Source organism: Triticum urartu, chromosome 3A (genome assembly GCF_056163025.1).
Source record: "Triticum urartu cultivar PI428250 chromosome 3A, HENAU_Tu73, whole genome shotgun sequence".
Classification (NCBI taxonomy): domain Eukaryota; kingdom Viridiplantae; phylum Streptophyta; class Magnoliopsida; order Poales; family Poaceae; genus Triticum; species Triticum urartu.
In genome coordinates, this window is record NC_141875.1 from 444,190,908 (window position 1) to 444,208,366 (window position 17,459).

Sequence of the window (17,459 nt, forward strand, 5' to 3'; positions counted from 1 at the left end):
TTCGAAGTTCTCTATGGACGAAAATGTCGAACGCCTCTTAACTGGTCAGAAACCGGGGAAAGACAACTCTTTGGCCCGGATATGATTCAGGAAGCAGAAGAGCAGGTTCGCGTTATTCGTGAGAAATTGAAAACAGCCCAATCTCGTCAAAAGAGTCAATATGATCGTAAACATAAGCCTATGACTTATGAAGTCGACGAGAAGGCTTACCTTTGGGTTACCCCGTTAAAGGGTACCCATCATTTCGGTATCAAAGGCAAATTGGCTCCTCGTTACATTGGACCCTTTCGCATTCTTGCCAAACGAGGAGAAGTTGCCTACCAATTGGAACTACCTCCGCATCTTTCCAGAGTTCACGATGTCTTCCACGTTTGACAACTCAGGCGTTGCTTCGCGGATCCTATCCGTGGAGTGGACCACGAAACGCTTGATCTACAAGATAACCTCTCATATCGGGAATATCCCGTTCGTATCCTTGATCAAGCCGAGCGTACCACTCGACGTCATAATATCAAGTTTCTCAAGGTTCAATGGTCACACCATTCCGAGAAAGAATCCACTTGGGAAAGGGAGGATCATCTTCGACTCGAGTACCCCACCTTCTTTCCAGAGGATCCTAAATCTCGGGACGAGATTCTTTTGAGTGGGGGTGAGTTGTCACACCCTAGCTAGTTCAAGCATTAGAGTGTGCATCATGTTTAAATTTCTCTTAAATTTGAAGTGGGGAAGGCAGAAACCCCCAACACCCCCCTGGAAACAATTAGGGTTTACTAAAATTATTTTCAATGAACCTGAAATGCCCTTCTAAAAAGTTCACCCTCTTTGTCTTGGATTAGAACCTCTAGCAAAATTGGTGCACAATTTTCTAGGTCAACAGAAGGTCATTGAATTAAATCATAAGTATTTGAATTTGGGCATTTAAATGCTCAAATAATTCTGGAAATAAATGTTTGCTGTTGGAAATATTCTAAACAGAGCCCACAATTATTTTCAGGATTTTTGGAAACGTTTTAGTATTTTAATTAAAGCCCAACAGTTGCAGTTAAATAGAAAAAAAACAGAATCAAATCAAAAAAAGAGAGAGAGAGGGAGCCCACCTGGGCCTTACCTGTGCTGGCCCAGCCACCTGGCTCGGCCCAGCCGACTGGCTTGCCAATCGTCGTCCACCTCCCGCCAGGAGGACGCGGAGCGCGTGGCCGGCGCCCGCGGCCACACGCCGGCCACCTCCTGCTACCGCCGACGCCTGGAGACGTCCAGGGATGCCACGCGACCCCCACATCCCCCTCTCATCCTCCCTCACTCTCCCCTCGTCTCCCTCACCCTCTCCCGCACCATGGCCGACGCACCTGTCGCCGTCTCACCGCCGTAGTCGCGCCCTCCATCACCCCCTCGCCTCTCTGACATGTCCAGAAGCTCCGCCGCGACGCCCTCGCCCTCCCCACCGAGCCACGCTTCGCCGGAGGCCCTGCATCGCCGCCATCGGGCCGTCTTCAACCTCGATACCCGCCGGACGCCGTTCATCGATTCGCCTCGCTCCGGTCGCCCCCGAGCCCACTGAGCTGCTCATCGACCTCCCTGTGAGCTCCGCCGCCTTTCCCCTCTTCTTTCCCACGCATTTGCACCCTCTAGGCCATAGTTCCACCATGGCCGAAGCTCGTCTCCGCTCGAGCTTGTCGCCGGCGTCGCTCCGGCGACCATTTGGTCCTCCCGTGCTACGCAACATGCCTGCCGCATCGCGTAGTGCCTCGCTAGCGCCTTAGTTTTCGTGTTTGCATGCCGCAGCCCACACCCCGCACATGGCCGAACTCCAGCCGCCGCCTTGGAGCTCGCCGTCGTCGTCTCCGGCCACCGTAGGCCCGGCCTCCACCACCACTAGATGCGCGACTGCAAGAGCTCTCCAACGAGCCCAAGAACGGCCTCGCCCGTGCCCTGTGGGCGTTTTCCGAGCCGCACCACCGTCTCGGGCCTCGCCGGCGTCGAGTCGCCGGCGAATTTGACCCAGTTTGACTCCTGGGTGGGCCCAGGTAGACCCCTCCCCTGAGTCTATGACAGGTGGGGCCGGTCTGCTAACTAATCTAGGATTAGTTTTAACTAATTTTAATTAAACCAGTCACTGACATGTGGGCCCAGGCCCCACTGACAGCTAATTAGTGTTAATCTAATCCTGTTAATTAGCTGAGAGGCTGACAAAAGGGGCCCACCAGTCAGGTTTGACCTGGGCTGGCGCCTTTCACCTGCTGAGGTTAGCATGACGCAATGCTGATGCAGTAATGCATTTTCTGGATTTATTTTTATTCAGGAAATTCCAGAAATTAGTCAAAACTTCTAAAAATCATAGAAAATCAACCATAGCTCCAAATGCAAAGATTTATATATGAAAAATGATCAGAAAAATTCAATCTATCCATCTGTAATGGTTGCATGCATGACAAAACAAGTTTACCTTGCTGTTTAAGCAGAATAAGGAAATGCACTATTAAAGCCATGTTTAATAAGCTAATAATTGAACCTTTGATTCAAATAAGCACATTCCTTTCTGTTATAGCTTGCATTAGGCCAAGACACATTCATATTGCCATGTCATAGCATGCATCATATTGTTGCATATCGTCATGTGTTGATTGTGTTCCGATGTGTTCTTCATGGTAGGTTCTGCCTCTGAGGATATTCACGAGTATCCAACTGAAGGGCAGTATCCCACTACCACTCCATCAGGCAAGCAACCCATTGATCATTCCGATACAAACCCATGTTCTCGCTTCTGCTCTTGTTTACTGCATTAAGACAACGCGATTCAAACTACTGTGTGCTACGGTAGTTGAACCCTTATCCTCTGCATGACCTGTCATTGCCACAGTAACTAGATGAAACCCACTAGCATGTGTAGGAGTTGATTGAGCCATGTATGTGATTCCTACCTTGCTATGCCTGCTATGCTTAGAGTTGTGTCAGGTCTGGTTCATCTGGGTGATGGGCTAGAGTGAAATGCTTATGTCGGTAATATGAGGGATGTGTTGAACATGTTTTGGTAAAGGTATCGATGAGAGGCCATGTAGGAGTACATGGTGGGTTGTTTCATTGAGATCGTCCCTAAGAACTGAGATATGTATGTGTGATTTAAGATTCAGCTACTACCATGCATTGGGATCCTTAATTGACCCTCTCGGCTTCTTAATCACCCTAGTACTCTGTCCAGGAGTTGCAAATAGTTTCTGGTATTTGTAGGTTATGTGTTGGCGGCCGTGCGTAGCGCTGACCCTAGGGGTGGGCTATGTTGCGGTAGATACAGCGTGGCACGGTGTACCGAGTCACCCGTTTGGTGTCTCGGGAACCCTGTTCACATCGTTCGGGGCTGTATGTGGAAACCTCGGCCGGACTCCCTGCGGATGGAACCTGGATAGGCGATAAACCTGGACTAGAGACTTAAGTGTTTAGGTAGGCCGTGGCCGACACCCTCGCCGGGCTTCCGCTTGAAGGTTGCCGAGTACATGTCGTGTAGACGGCGGTAAGTGGTGAAAGCGTGTATGAAGAAGTACAGCCCTGCAGGGTATAAAACTATTCGAATAGCCGCGTCCGCGGTAAAGGACTACTTGGTTGCCTATACAGTTCATAGACAAGTTAATGGATACTACTAAAAGACTCAAGATAAGTGTGAGTACCGAGGATGGCCCTCTCGTAGGATGACGAGGGAGGATCCACGGTGGAGTATTGTGTTGGTGAGTAGTGGACTCGTGTGCGAAAACTATTTTACTGGTGAAGTTCCGTAGGATAGCTTAGCCAAGAGTCAAAGCTGGCTTGCTGCAATAACCCCACCACCTTCTTGAGAATGAGCATGTATATTAGGTTCTGATGTAAGACTTGCTGAGTACCTTTGTGTCAGTGACTCCAATGACAACATTAGCGGTCTTGCCGCCTTTCCCAGGATGACGCTTGTCATAGCGATTAGGGCAACTAGGAGCCCAATGATCAGGATCCCCACACACATGAAAAACACCTTTCTTCTTGTCATTCTTCTTCTTGAAGTTCGTGCGTTGCACAGCCTTGTTCTTCCCATCAAACTTTGCTTTACCATCAAACTTGCCCTTGTTCTTGAACTTGTGGGGCTGGAAGTTCTTCTTCTGTACCAGATTGGCACTAGATCCTCCCTCAATACCTCGAGCACGTGTGTCCTTTGCTCTCGCCTTTTCTTCCACATCAAGAGTACCAATGAGATCCGGAACGGAAAACTCCTTCCTCTTATGCTTCAGTAAGGTAGCAAAGTTCCTCCGCGAAGGAGGAAGCTTAGTGATGAAGGCTCCGGCAACAAACTTGTCCGGTAGCATACAATTGAAGTGCTCGAGTTCTCTAGCGAATGGCTGTATCTCATGAGCTTGTTCAACCACGGAGCGCTCTTCAGTCATCCTGTAATCATAGAATTGCTCCATGATGTACAGCTCAGTGCCAGCATCCGATACCCCAAACTTGGCCTCGAGTGCATCCCACATATCTTTTCCATTATCAATTAACGCATAAGCATCAACTATGTTCTCACCAAGAACACTCAAGAGAGCAGCCTTAAACAGAGTATCCGTTTTCTGAAAAGCTTGTGCCTGTTGAGCATCAAGCTCTCCTTCAGGTTTGCCAAGAGTGGCCTCATAGCAACTCATGGTTTGAAACCATAGGACTGCTCTCACGCGCCAGCTCTTATAGTGGATACCTTCAAACATAGGAGGTTTCATGAAAGCAGCAAAACCACTCGGGGTAAATTGCCTATAATAAGGTTTTTGGATTGTTGGAAATATGAGAAATTTACCGAATGATTTTATTAATATAAATATTAGATAGAGCATGACTAATATAGCAGAGATAAAACAAGTCATGTAATTTGGCAAAGAGAAGGTAAATAGCATCTGCATATATGAACTAGAACCGAACACATCTAGAACTGACACTAGAGCAAGAAGTTGTGACAGAACCTCTAACAGGAAGAGTATGAGAACATACGGAATGGGAGCAGATGCACCGGTCTTGGGGTTGTCCTCGCTAGCCATGTCGTCGAGGAGGTTGTCAACGTCAGGGAAGTAGTCATCGGAGTTCGGGGCGTCTGTGACGAAGAAGTCAGTAGTCACGCTGAGGCTCCCCAAAAACATTATCACCCTTCTCCCGTACATGACTCAAAAGGTGCGGTTTCGGAGGAGAACAGGATGCGACGGGAGGTGAAGCAACAGAGGGAGACGAAGCGAGGCTTGGCTCATTCCCGCAACCCGCGGCGCGTCGTGACGAGGCGTGGCGAGGCGGGCGGCGGAGGAGGGAGCGCGCGTGGATGTCCCTCTTGTTCTCATGCTCATACAAGTGGGGAAAGAACCTCCCTTATAAGGAGGTTCAACTCCCACTAAACTAGCAGTGTGGGACTAAACTTTACTAGTATCCCTTGTCTTGCACAAATGGGCTAAGTGGGTCTCTAGGATTTATTTAGGAATTTCTGAAATAGTTATTGAACTGTCCTAAAATAGACTAAATTGCAACAATTACAATTTGCACACCACCAGTCTAAACATCTCTTAATCAACTTTATTGAGTTGAATTTGAAACATATTGTTCTTTGCTCCTTTAGTCCTTAGGTAGCACTTCACTGTTCAGCTCATTGACTGCCATCCCATTGAGTCGTGCAGATGCAGCAGCAAGCCGCAGACAAAAACACTGATTCGTGGCACGCCGTGCACGCAGCACAGGAGCAGCACGAAGGGCATCAACATAGGTGGCATACAAAAGCGGCCATTCCTGGATTTAGCAGCAGCAGGTGGCGTAGGCGTGGTTGGAAATCGGAGCCTCGATGGAACGGGCACAAACGGAAGAACAAGTTTGGAAAAGTGAGACTTGGGATGAAGAACCATAATTTTAATTGTCACAAAGGCAAGAAACGCAGTTTGGAAAAGGAGAGACGAGTGTGCGAGACTGACATCGCGTCATTCCATTTAGACTGGCCACAATAAGGAGTAATTTCAGCAGTAACTTCAAGTCCAACTTAACAAATTTGTCTATGTGGCAATGAGTTAATGAAAAGAGAGGTGGTTCTAGTAACTTAGCTAGTTACTGTAACATCACATGTCTCAATGCAGTATGAGTCTATAACCTAATAAATGGAGTTTTGCATGACACCACACCTATATCATTACCCATTATGAAGATAGTAATATAGTCTAGTGATATGTGTATATTATTAATGTATGTTACTCTTCATTGTGGCTAGTCTTAGACTGGCCCGATGCTCAGTATACCAATAAAGAAAAAAAATCACTTTTGGAAGTGGGGGTTTGGCCTCCACGAGGCTCCGCCAATGCGTACACCGTAACCGGCAGTCGCTCCCTGATTCTCAGAAACCCCATTCGCCCCTTCCTCCGCCCACCACCACCACCAGTCCACCACCACACCACGAAGGCCCTATGCCCCGAGGCAGCTCGCAGCGGTGCACCGCCTCCGGGCCGCCGGCCTCGATGGTCTCCGCCTCCGCCTCCGAGGACGAACTCGCCCTCCTCACCGGCCCGCAGCTCGTGATCCACCTCACCAAGACCCACCGCAGAGCCGACTTCGATGCGGTTTCGCGCATCCTCGCCGCGCGGGACCGCGAGAGGGCCACTCTCGAGGCGAATCTGGCGGCTGCGGAGGCCGAACTCGAGGCAGCGAGGGCGCGCTTGGTGGGGGTCGACGAGGTGCACTCCAACCTAAAGGCCGCGCTCAGGGAGCTCAAAGCACAGGAGGAGAAGAAAAAGGCGCTAGCCGGCGCGTACCACCGGCCGTGGGACGAGACCGACGAGATGGCGTTCGTGCCCGGTGACGCCGCCCCAGAAGCGGTGCATCGGGACGAGGGGCGCGTCAAGGAGGCCAAGGAAGGGGAGGGGAACGACGACGACGACATTATTGACCTGTGCAGTGACGGGGAGGAAGGGGATAGGACGGCGGTGGCCGGCGAGATGGAAATGGAAGGGGACGAAGATGGGGATGACAAAGTGCCGCTGAGCCAGCGCTTCAAGCGACTACGGCGAGCCGAGCCTGGTGAGTTGGAATCGGGGAAGGGAGATGGACAGGGGCAAATCGATTCTGTCAGTACTCTGGGGAATGATCAGCAGAAATCTTCGTTTGTAAAGATGGAGGAGCAGATGACAAGAACCGGGAAGATGGCCTGTATGCCCGAGGCTTCAAAGGTGGCAGCTTCCGTGCAGGAGAGTGTAGTTGTGAAATCAGAAAAGTTTGATGATGAGATGCCCAGGACAGTGCTGCTTCCTTCTCCGGGGCTTCTTAGCAAGAGCCCTCTACAGAAGGGTCCTTCCAAGAGTGACTATTGTAAAGCCGGAACTGGCGAAAAAGAAGGCTCATTTGATGCTGTTCCAGCTACTGGAGTCAGTCAGCTATTGAAGGGGGATGCAAAAATGAACAAGACACCAATGGTTGAATCATCGGACAAATGTGGCAACAAGGTCATTGGTGCTGAAAAATGTTCACCTCTATTAAGACCGAGTGAGGAACGGATGATGTCGAGGGTTGGAGTTCCATTTGAACCTTGCAATGGCAACAACAAGTATGTCCAGGTAAAGAGGGAGGCGGGCTCGTTGCCTTCAACAATTACCAGTGAGTGGGACTCTGAAGGACATCTGTGTAGCTCAGTTTGCAATCATGTGGAGATAGCTATGCAAGCTCTCTGTGCTCTTTATCGCCAAAGGAAGTTAGCAATGGGGGATGCAAGAGAGGAATCCAGGTGCGTTAAAAGTTGAATTTGCTGAAAGTTTAAACAAAACAAAATTATATATTGTTGCATATCTTGTGTATATCAATCATCACTGTTTTTGTTTAGCCCATGCTAGTAATAAACCTTAAATCATTTCAAATTGTGTTAAGTTGTAGAAATCATAAACATTTGGTAATCAATTGTATTGTAGAATCAGAACTGACGTTGAGTTTGGTTTAGCCTGGTAGATCGTCATTATTGTATCTAAATAGATAGCATTTGGTGGTTCTTCATGACTTTACCTAAATAGATCACATCCGATAGTGTATACCTGTAATTCCCATTTCCTTACACGGAAAAATAATTCATTTTATCTCTTCCGGTATTAATCGATTCTTTGGATCACAACCTCTGACGAGCCCTTGAGACACTGTAAGTCCACTTAAACATCCGAGGCTAATGAATTGGTTCATACAGACATACACCCCTAGCAAATTGGTTCCTGAACCGATACATATTTGATCACATTCACAAATTCCGAATCAAGACCACCATACATGAATACTGAAGGTACGTACCCGTGTGGATGCTATAAAATGACAAGAGTTATCAAGATATACCTTGAACCATGCAGAAACTAACTTAATTGTGATCTGCATGCTTGTGCGTAAATTTAAGTATGATGGTTGTTCCGAGGATGGGCATAGCGCATGCTTGTAACAAGTTCGTGCAAGAAAGAAAGAGAAAGGAATTAGGTCTGGATCACTGGACGTCCCCTGCAATAAGGCGGCGATAGCAAACTCATTGTAGTTAACAATAGCCGTGCCCTACAATCGATGTTATTCCTATTTTGTTTCCTCTGTGAAAAACTGCTCAAGTTTAATTATGCGTGCTTACTGATCTTATATCAACGATCGGGGTCCTGAACATATACAAGAGATACAGCGGCAATCTGCTAGATAGCGATCAGAGCCTTAATAATCCTGTGTGATACAATATCATCTACAAACAATTTATTGGCTCAGCCAACGACTGGTAGAGCAGCCACATCTAATATGCGGACCACCAATTGTTTCACTGATCCAAATGGTGATGCACTGTACTAATCCAATATCAGTATAAACATCAACTTCTGCACAACCGGCCCATTACAAATGGCTGAGCAATCAGCTTGATATATTTCTGTACTTCTAGATATAGTCAACTCGATTAATTCTGTGTACTGATCTAATAACACGTACAAATAACCAGCCGGGTAAGGTTCTGATCTTTATTTTCTTTTAAGCAATCAACCGCTTGGTCCTGGTCCAAACTTCCTTTTATTTTCATATACAAGCAGAAATGACATATCTGGTCTAAATACGCTGTTTTTGCATATTTCATAAGTTATGCATGCCAATGTAAGTTCAATGAAATTAAAAAAATTGAAGATGATTTAAAACATTTCCTCGCAAGCACTGTGCTAGTTTAAGTAATAATACACACCAGTTGTTGATATATATCGATGCTTTGTAATCATCTTGTCAAGTATTCTTGACCAATAAATTGTTTAGTACTCCCTCTGTGCATTAATATAAGACGTTTTTTAGACTTTTTTCTCAATGCACAGTTTATAAATATCCTAAAAGTAGATAGTTGTTGAAGGAATTTAACCATTCTTCTATATGGTGAATTTCATTAGTTTTTTGTTTTGTTTTTTGGTAAGAAAGAGATGGGTTTTGTTTTCTGCAGAATCAAGGAGACATAATCAATTAAATAAGAGGCCACAGAATAAAAGCTGATATTGATACCAATATTTATTTTACTTTGTACTAGTAGTATATTACAAGGTCCACTATTGTCCAATGTTTCTTTCGAAAATGAAAATAAAAATAATGCTTGGTAGTCAATCTTGTATTGCCTTTGTGCAATTCCCATCAGCACATAAGATATTAGAGGGCAACATCTTACATCTTTGAACTTTGTACTCTGTCTTCTATGTGATATATTCAGCTTCAGCAGGTTGGTTTGAAAATATGTTAACTCAGTAAAAACTTTAAGGCCTCCTTTGGTTTGGAGGAATTTCATAGGAATTCTAGAGGATAGGATTCTTATATGATTTTTTCCTTTAGAGCCCTTTGGTTCATAGGAATGGATTCCTATTCCTACATAGGATTGGTTCCTATCCTCCACATTTCATAGGAAAATAAAAATGAGCCTAGACTCAATGGAAAAATTCCTTTGGTGTCAACCAAATGACATCTTGTTTCCTATTCCTATTCATAGGATTTGAGATACATGTCATCTCATTTCCTACAAGATTCCTATTCCTACGATAATCCTATCCTATGAACCAAAAGAGGCCTAAAGGTTAAGTTCAACATCACTTACCCAGTAGGGAAGTCACTTGAGCAAAATAATAATAATAATAAATTGGCTTTTAATTTGGTCACATCACTCAGCGCAATCTTAAGATTTGATTTTAAATTTTGCAACTAGGTTCTGAAGCCAAGTTGCAATCTTAAATTTTGAATTTTGTAGTGTTTTTTCCCCACAAATGTCTTTTAGTATGTGATTTTAGGTTGAACTTTGGCAAGTCGATGGCCCTGAATTTACTCGTGCAATATTGTTGTTATCCCACCCATACGTGTGAAAGCATCCCAGTTAAACAAGTACATATCGTGGTATATGTCTATGAATGCAATTTTAAATGCTGCAAAGCATCACTAGAATAAGGCATTTCAGGTAGAATTTCCGTGTTATTTGTCTGTGCAACCATTCACTTCTATAAAACCATTGACTGCCATTTTTAATATAACATGAGTAGGTGATTGCTGTATACCACCTTGATATATGCAGTGCATTTTTCTTAGTAACACTATATGCATGTGATGCTTAAGTGCTGTTTGATGACACCGATATCTGAAACTATACTTGTTTCTGCTGTTCATTTCAGGGCACGTACCTTGGCGGAATTTCTTTTGGATGGTGATCTGCAGGGACCAATGAGAAGAACTGTTGCGGAACTAGAGAATCATGATGCGACAAATCCACTTTTTCTTATCCAAGTAACAATCAGTTGCTCTGGGCAGTTGTACGATATTTTCAGGAAGAAAGAAGATCCATACTTCTGTTGACGACAACGAAGCAGTAAGTACGTGGATAAGATGCAGACTCCATAACTTGTCATGGAAGAGGGGCATATTTTGTTGTGATGCAGGTGGTACCGAAACCAAACAGTATGGATTAGAGTGATCCTAATTAGGAGTAGTTCCTCGTTGAACCATGGTTTGAACCCGTTGATGAAGAAGCATCGACATGGCGGCTCTCATGTCGAACTTTGTTTTCTGCTAGGATTTGAATTGCTGATGCCGGGGTGCATCTCTTTTGTACAGTATGATGTAGTCATGTGACTCCCTTGCAGGGGTGTTCTATGAATCCTCTGAGCTGCGAATCATTACCATCATAAGATGCGTTGATGTGGACCCTGTGCATTTCTTCTTGATTGTCGTCTCTCTGCTTGCTCAAATTCGTCCCAGCTCGCATGTTTTACTCTAATCTTTTCAGTTGGCTTGGGAGCCGTATGGGTCCTTTTTGCAGTTCGAGACTTTCAGGTTTCAGTCTAGTGTGCCATGCCATGGCACCTCGACAGGAAGGAAGGATCACGAGCCCGTAGTTGAACCTTTCCGTCCACAACGCCCCTCGATTTCTGGGCAACAAATTCGCGGTCACATACACAGTCTTCCTCTGCCTGATGATACTACTAATACAGCCATCTGGTCAAGGCGGTGCTCTCTGTCATTGCCATCTACCACATCACCTTGCCAGTCCTTTTGGCTGAGGTGTCGAAGAGGATCGATGCCCTAAGACATGTGTTTATTTGGGCGGGTTGCGATAAGGTCACCAAGGAAAATGCAAGGTTAACTGGAAACGAGTGAGCCAAAGATTATGAGAGGTCTCGGAGTTTTTGACTTGAACACAAGTTCGCCACTGCTCTCCACCTCCGATGGCTTTGGTTTGATTGGTCTGAGCCATCCAAGCCTTGGCGCGGTTAGGGTATCCCTACGGCATGTGATGATAGAGATAAAGACCTCTTCGCGGCGGCTAATAAAGTCTAGCTGGGAATGACGCGAAGGCAAAATTTTAGGAGTTACCTTGGCTTGACGGTTTGAGGCCAAGGGATATCATGCAAAAGAATATTTGATATTTCTAGAAAGAAGGGTAGCACGGTGTAAAAGGCTCTACATGATAACTTTTAGGTTTTCCAAATTGACATGACAGATGACATTACTATTGACAACATCCAGGAGTTCACCACCCTTTGAGAGATGTTGGATGGTGTATTCTTGACCATGAAATAGATGATACGATCACGTGAAAGTTTATGGATAATGACCTCCCCTTGACGTCCTCGGCCTACAAGATGCAATTCGAGGGGATCACTATCACACCTTTGCTAAAGACCGTTTGGGAGGTACGAGCTACTCCAAAATGTAAGTCCTTCGCTTGGTTGATCATCCACAATAGATTTTGGACGGCTGATAGGCTCCACCATAGGGGGTGGCAAATTATAGTTTGTGCCCCCTTCGCAACCAAGTTCAAGAAACATCGCCCCACCTTCTTTTCCAATGTTGCAACACGATTTTGTTTGAAACGCAGTCAAGGTGCAGATTGGGCTTGGTGAAATCATGACTAATGAACGGTCGACTATGGTCGCGTTGGAAGATTGGTGGACCAATATTGCCCTCAAAAAATCTTCAAATCGGAAAGCAATGACCTCCCTCATGATGCTTATAGCCTAGGATGTTTGGAAAGAGCTTAACGCTAGGGTCTTCCGGAACACATCTACCCCAACTACGACCATTGTTGACAAAATCCTTGAGGCGGCGAGGTTGTGGGTGATTTACAGGTGCTAGGGGGCTTGGGTACGGTGTTGTTTTACCTTGCGGGTAATGGTTTTATTTTCGCTACTTTGTCGCTGTTGTCTGGACCCTCTTCCCCTTTTTTTTCAACTGGACCCCTCTTCTCCTTGATCAATGAAATGGAAAAACTTTTGCCTCATTTCATCAAAGGAAAATAATATAAAGTACAGCGACCGTCTATCCAATCCAGGTAGAGATGGGAGGATCTGTGAGTCCCACTTTTTAGGGTAGAGGATCTGATAGTACTGATTACAGGTCAAAACGTTACTATGCCTGAATCTATCCAAGCCAACGAGGAGCAAGGCTGGCCACTCCCATTTATGCACGAGCCCCCCTATTTCTGATCAAGGCTATATAAATCCGGGTCTCGCCGAAATTCATGCGAGCACAACAGAAACGCCAGCCTCTTCTCTTGTGCCTGCCTCCCCTTCCTCTCCTGATCTCCAGAGCGAGAGGGAGGGGGATCTAGATTCTAGATAGAAGCTCCAAACCCGGCCGTTTCGGTTATCCAGAGAGACCAGAGGACATGGCGTCAATCCCCAGAGCGTCGTCCCTTGTCGCCATGGCCATCGTCGTCGTGCTCGCCTCCGTGGCCAGCGCCCAGGGCCCCGCCCCGGCACCCACCGCCAGCGATGGTTAGTGTTTTCTTCCTCTCCTTGTCCTCTCCTCGTGCGTGCGTGTGATGCTTATTAGTGATTTGCTTGGTTTTGTGGATCAATGTTGGCAGGAACGAGCGTGGACCAAGGGATCGCGTACGTGCTCATGTTCGTGGCGCTCGCCCTCACCTACCTCATCCACCCGCTGGACGCCGCCTCCGCCTACAGGCTCCTCTGAACCGAGCTCCCCCTCTTCTGTAACTCGACGCCGCCGTGTGTGTAATCAGTTCATCCAGCTTAATCGTTCGTTCCGGAAACCAGGATTGTAGTCCATGTAGTTTCTTCTTTCTAGCTTCTCAGTTGGAGATTTGCGAGTGAGGAAAATGATGCCGATTCCTTTACTTCTAGTTCTAGAGATGTAATGCAGTTATTCTCTGTCCGGAAATATCCCCGCAGAAGATAAAAGGGTGTGTTTAAGGCACATCTAGATATGCCCTAGTTATTGCATATCTAAGTGAGTGAATCAAGCATAAAGAGGAAAAGAAAAAAAAAGAAAATATCCACACGAATCTTGATGTAAAATCAATGACATAGGACTTAGATGTGCAATAATTATGGCACATCTAGATGTGCTTTAGAAAAACTGAAGATAAAAACACACACTAGTGCATGCATAGATGCATGCTTGGCATGGTTATTTTGTCCCCTTTCGATCGCTGCGTCTTCTCATGCATTCGTCGACGGTGGCGGCGGCTGCTGTTCGGTGCTCCAAGGAGGGAACTTGTCATCCTTGTCCACACGCCCAGCGCCCTCGCCGGCAGCGTTACCGTCCCCGCCGGTAGGCCGCGACGATGGTGCCTGTCTTGCCCGATGCGGCGCTGATGGCGTGGTATGTAGACAACACACGCGTCGGGAATAGCTCGGCCGGCAGAACGAAGGTGGTGTTGTTGGGCCCCTAGTTTACGAAGAAGAACGTGAGCGCCTCCAGGATTGCGGAGAGGATGCGCTAGTGGTTCTTGAGGTATTTGTATTTGATGCCCGTCACCAGCAGGAACAGGGACATTATGAACAAACCAAGGAACTGGATCAAAGTACCAGGAATTAACATGGATGTTGGAAAATTTTAGCATGTGCTCCCTCTTACCTTTCCTTTTCACATGAGAGGTAAAAATGCATAATAGATCTGAGCTATTGATTTGATTAACTCTTACCTTCTTACCTTTCATGTGTTTTCGAAAAAAAATGCCCCCGGGCTCTCCATCTCTTGATGCATACAATCATTTTATTAAAAATCCATGTTCAACACGAAGTCTCTAACAATAATATGAATCTCAAAAAATAAATTTGCCACAACCAGCGAAAATAGAGTAAGATGACTAAACACCTATTTTATTATTGAACCGCCATTCAAACCGATTGTAAGTATCCCATGTAACCATCTCTCATCGATTGCACCCAATATCCATATACTCCTTGTGGTCCACATGACTGAGTAACGGCCACATATGGATCCAAGTAGACGCTCTCAAGATAACCTGCAAAAAATTGATCATGGTTTGTCTGTTAAAGACAACATCGCTCCGACAATTTTAAATGGCTCAAAGTAAAGCACATACTCCAACTCGTATATGTGCCATGGTCTTGGGCTCTATCCCATTTAACCAAGTCCCAAATAAATGTGAGAATGCAACGGGCAGAACAATGCTAAAAGAAACATGAATTGTTCGTCACAATAACTTAGCAAGTGGGCATTGGAGAAAAAGATGCCCTATTGTTTTATCGTTATCATGAAAGCAACATCTTTTAATTCCTTCCCAACTACGCTTGGTCAAGTTATCTTTTTAAAATCACTCCTTTATGCATAAACCACATAAACACCTTGATTTTCAATGGCACCTTAATTTCCAGATGCGGATCTACCTCAAGACATGCCCCATGTTAATCAAGTCTATATACATAGATTTAACCGAGAACACTTCTAACACGGACAACTTTTAAAGTAAGGAGTCTGCTGCATCAGATAGGTTAACCTACATTAACCTGCGCACGATATGCAGCCATCTATCCCATCTTTAACCCACTAACAATCGTCTGAACTGAATGTTAAGAGGAACCGATCCCAACACTGTAGCAACAGAAACCTCTTTCTGTTGTGCAATGTTATATAAGAAAGGGTAATGCAAGGCTAGTAGAATCTCGCCCAACCAGGTGTCCTCCCAAAACCTAGTAGCATGTCCATTCCCTACAATAAACTTGCTCCTGTTAAACAAGGCAACCTTTGTCCTCATAAGCCCCTTCCAAAAATGCGAGTCGGACGATGTGTCGTGACTTGAGCCAGCGTTTTAGAATGTAAATATTTATTACGCAACAGTTGAATCCATACTCTGTCCCTCTCTGCCGCCAATCGGTATAGCCATTTGCTAAGTAAGCACTTATTTTTCACTTCAAGATTTTCAATACCCAAGCCACCTTGATCCTTCGGTTACAGATAATGTCCCATTTGGCTAACCTATTTAGTTTTGTTTTCGTCGATTTGCCAAAAAAAAATGAGATCGATAAAAATCCAATCTTTTCCGTATGCCTACGGTACTTCAAATAAGGAAAGGAGGAACATCGGCATGCTCGTGAGCATCGAATTTATAAGAACCAACCTCCCTCCATAAGATAAGAGTTTGCCTTCCAGCAACTCAAATTCTTTTCAAACCGATCTTCGATGCATTTCCACTCTTTATTAGTGAGTTTGTGATGATGAATCGGGATCCCCAGGTAAGTAAAAGGTAATGAACCTAGCTCACACCCGGATAACTGTTTATAGTTATCCTATTCTTCTTTGACTTGACGCGTCCAAAACAGAGCAACTCACTCTTATTAAAATTGATCTTCAGTCCGAAAAGTTGTTCAAAAAGGCATAAAACTAATTTCATGTTTCTTGCCTTTGCTAGGTCATGTTCCATGAAAATAATGGTGTCATCTGCATAATGTAGAATGGATACCCCACCATCCACTAAATGTGGGATAAGACCACCTACCTTGTTGTCCTCTTTTGCTCTGCTAACAAGAACGGCTAAAATATCAACGACAACATTAAAAAGGATAGGAGACATCAGATCTCCCTCTCTCAATCCTTTTTGCATCTGGAAGTAATGGTCGATATCGTCATTAACCTTGATTCTAGCGCTGCCTTCCTGTACAAAGGATTCGACCTGCTTTCTCCAAGCCGGATCAAACCCTTTCATACGCAAAGCTTGCCGGAAGAATGGCCACTTCACTTTATCATAAGCCTATCAAAATCCACTTTGAAGACCACTCCATCAAGTTTCTTCGAATGGATTTCATGCAATGTTTCATGTAGAACGACCACTCCCTCGAGAATGTGTCGTCTAGGCATGAAGGTAGTTTGAGTTGGTTGAACCATAAAGTGTGCAATATGTGTCAAGTGATTCTTACCAACTTTAGTGAAAAGATGGGGTAAGAGGAAGCATGCTAAAATTACTCATGTTTAAATGTGTAAGTGTAACCAACCAAGTCGGTCTAGTGATTCAAATTCAATAGTATATATGGATTGTTTATGAGTGTATCCATGCATATACCTTTCCATCTTGTTGATGAGGGCGACTGTGTACCTGGCAGTCTCCGGCATCTTCATCCGCTAGTAGAAGGTCGCCACCGTCGGGACCGCCCCGAGCATCAGCACGATGCACCACATGTAGTCCCCCGAGGGCTCTCTTTCCAGAGTGCAGGGTTGTAGTGGAGGAAAAGGCCTGAGACGATCATGGACACAAGCCCTGCGAATATGATGTCGACGTCCTGCATGGCGAATACAATGGCGATGAATACGCGACGGGTCTTCTTGTTGGGGTACTCAGACATGATGATGGTTGACAACAACGGGTAGTCCCACCGATGCCGAAGCCAAGCCAAAAGCGGAAGACATCGTGCCAATGACGGCGCCAGACTTGTTCGCCCCCCCCCCCAGACATACAATAGCTCGGCATCTAACTATGGCCTTCATATGGTACATCGGGTGTGGCCGAAATCACTGTTCTAACCTCAAACGCAAAGGTTAGCATGATATGACGCGTCTGGAGTTTTTTTTTCAGATCTGACTTTTTTTGGTCATGTCAACATCCCTGCAGTTTTGGCTATATGGGAAACACCACGTTCAATGGCGTTTCAACCCTTGACCCAAGACGCCATAGAGTGTGACGTTTCCATCCATGCATGCATCTACTCATGCTAGCTAACTCCCATCATATCCAT

General features: G+C 45.5%; 2 protein-coding genes across 2 annotated transcripts; both read left to right on the forward strand.

The window, feature by feature from the left end:
- The first annotated feature begins 6,310 nt into the window (after positions 1 to 6,310).
- On the forward strand, positions 6,311 to 11,184 carry LOC125544261 (uncharacterized). Its single transcript, XM_048707878.2, has 2 exons — positions 6,311 to 7,732; positions 10,638 to 11,184. The coding sequence occupies exons 1-2, from the start codon at positions 6,423 to 6,425 to the stop codon at positions 10,816 to 10,818; spliced, it is 1,491 nt and encodes a 496-aa protein (XP_048563835.2). The 5' UTR covers positions 6,311 to 6,422; the 3' UTR covers positions 10,819 to 11,184.
- Positions 11,185 to 12,899: 1,715 nt separating this feature from the next.
- LOC125548456 (arabinogalactan protein 16) lies at positions 12,900 to 13,638 on the forward strand. Its single transcript, XM_048712046.2, has 2 exons — positions 12,900 to 13,238; positions 13,331 to 13,638. Exons 1-2 carry the CDS (start codon positions 13,130 to 13,132, stop codon positions 13,435 to 13,437), a joined length of 216 nt encoding a protein of 71 aa, XP_048568003.1. The 5' UTR covers positions 12,900 to 13,129; the 3' UTR covers positions 13,438 to 13,638.
- Positions 13,639 to 17,459: the final 3,821 nt, after the last annotated feature.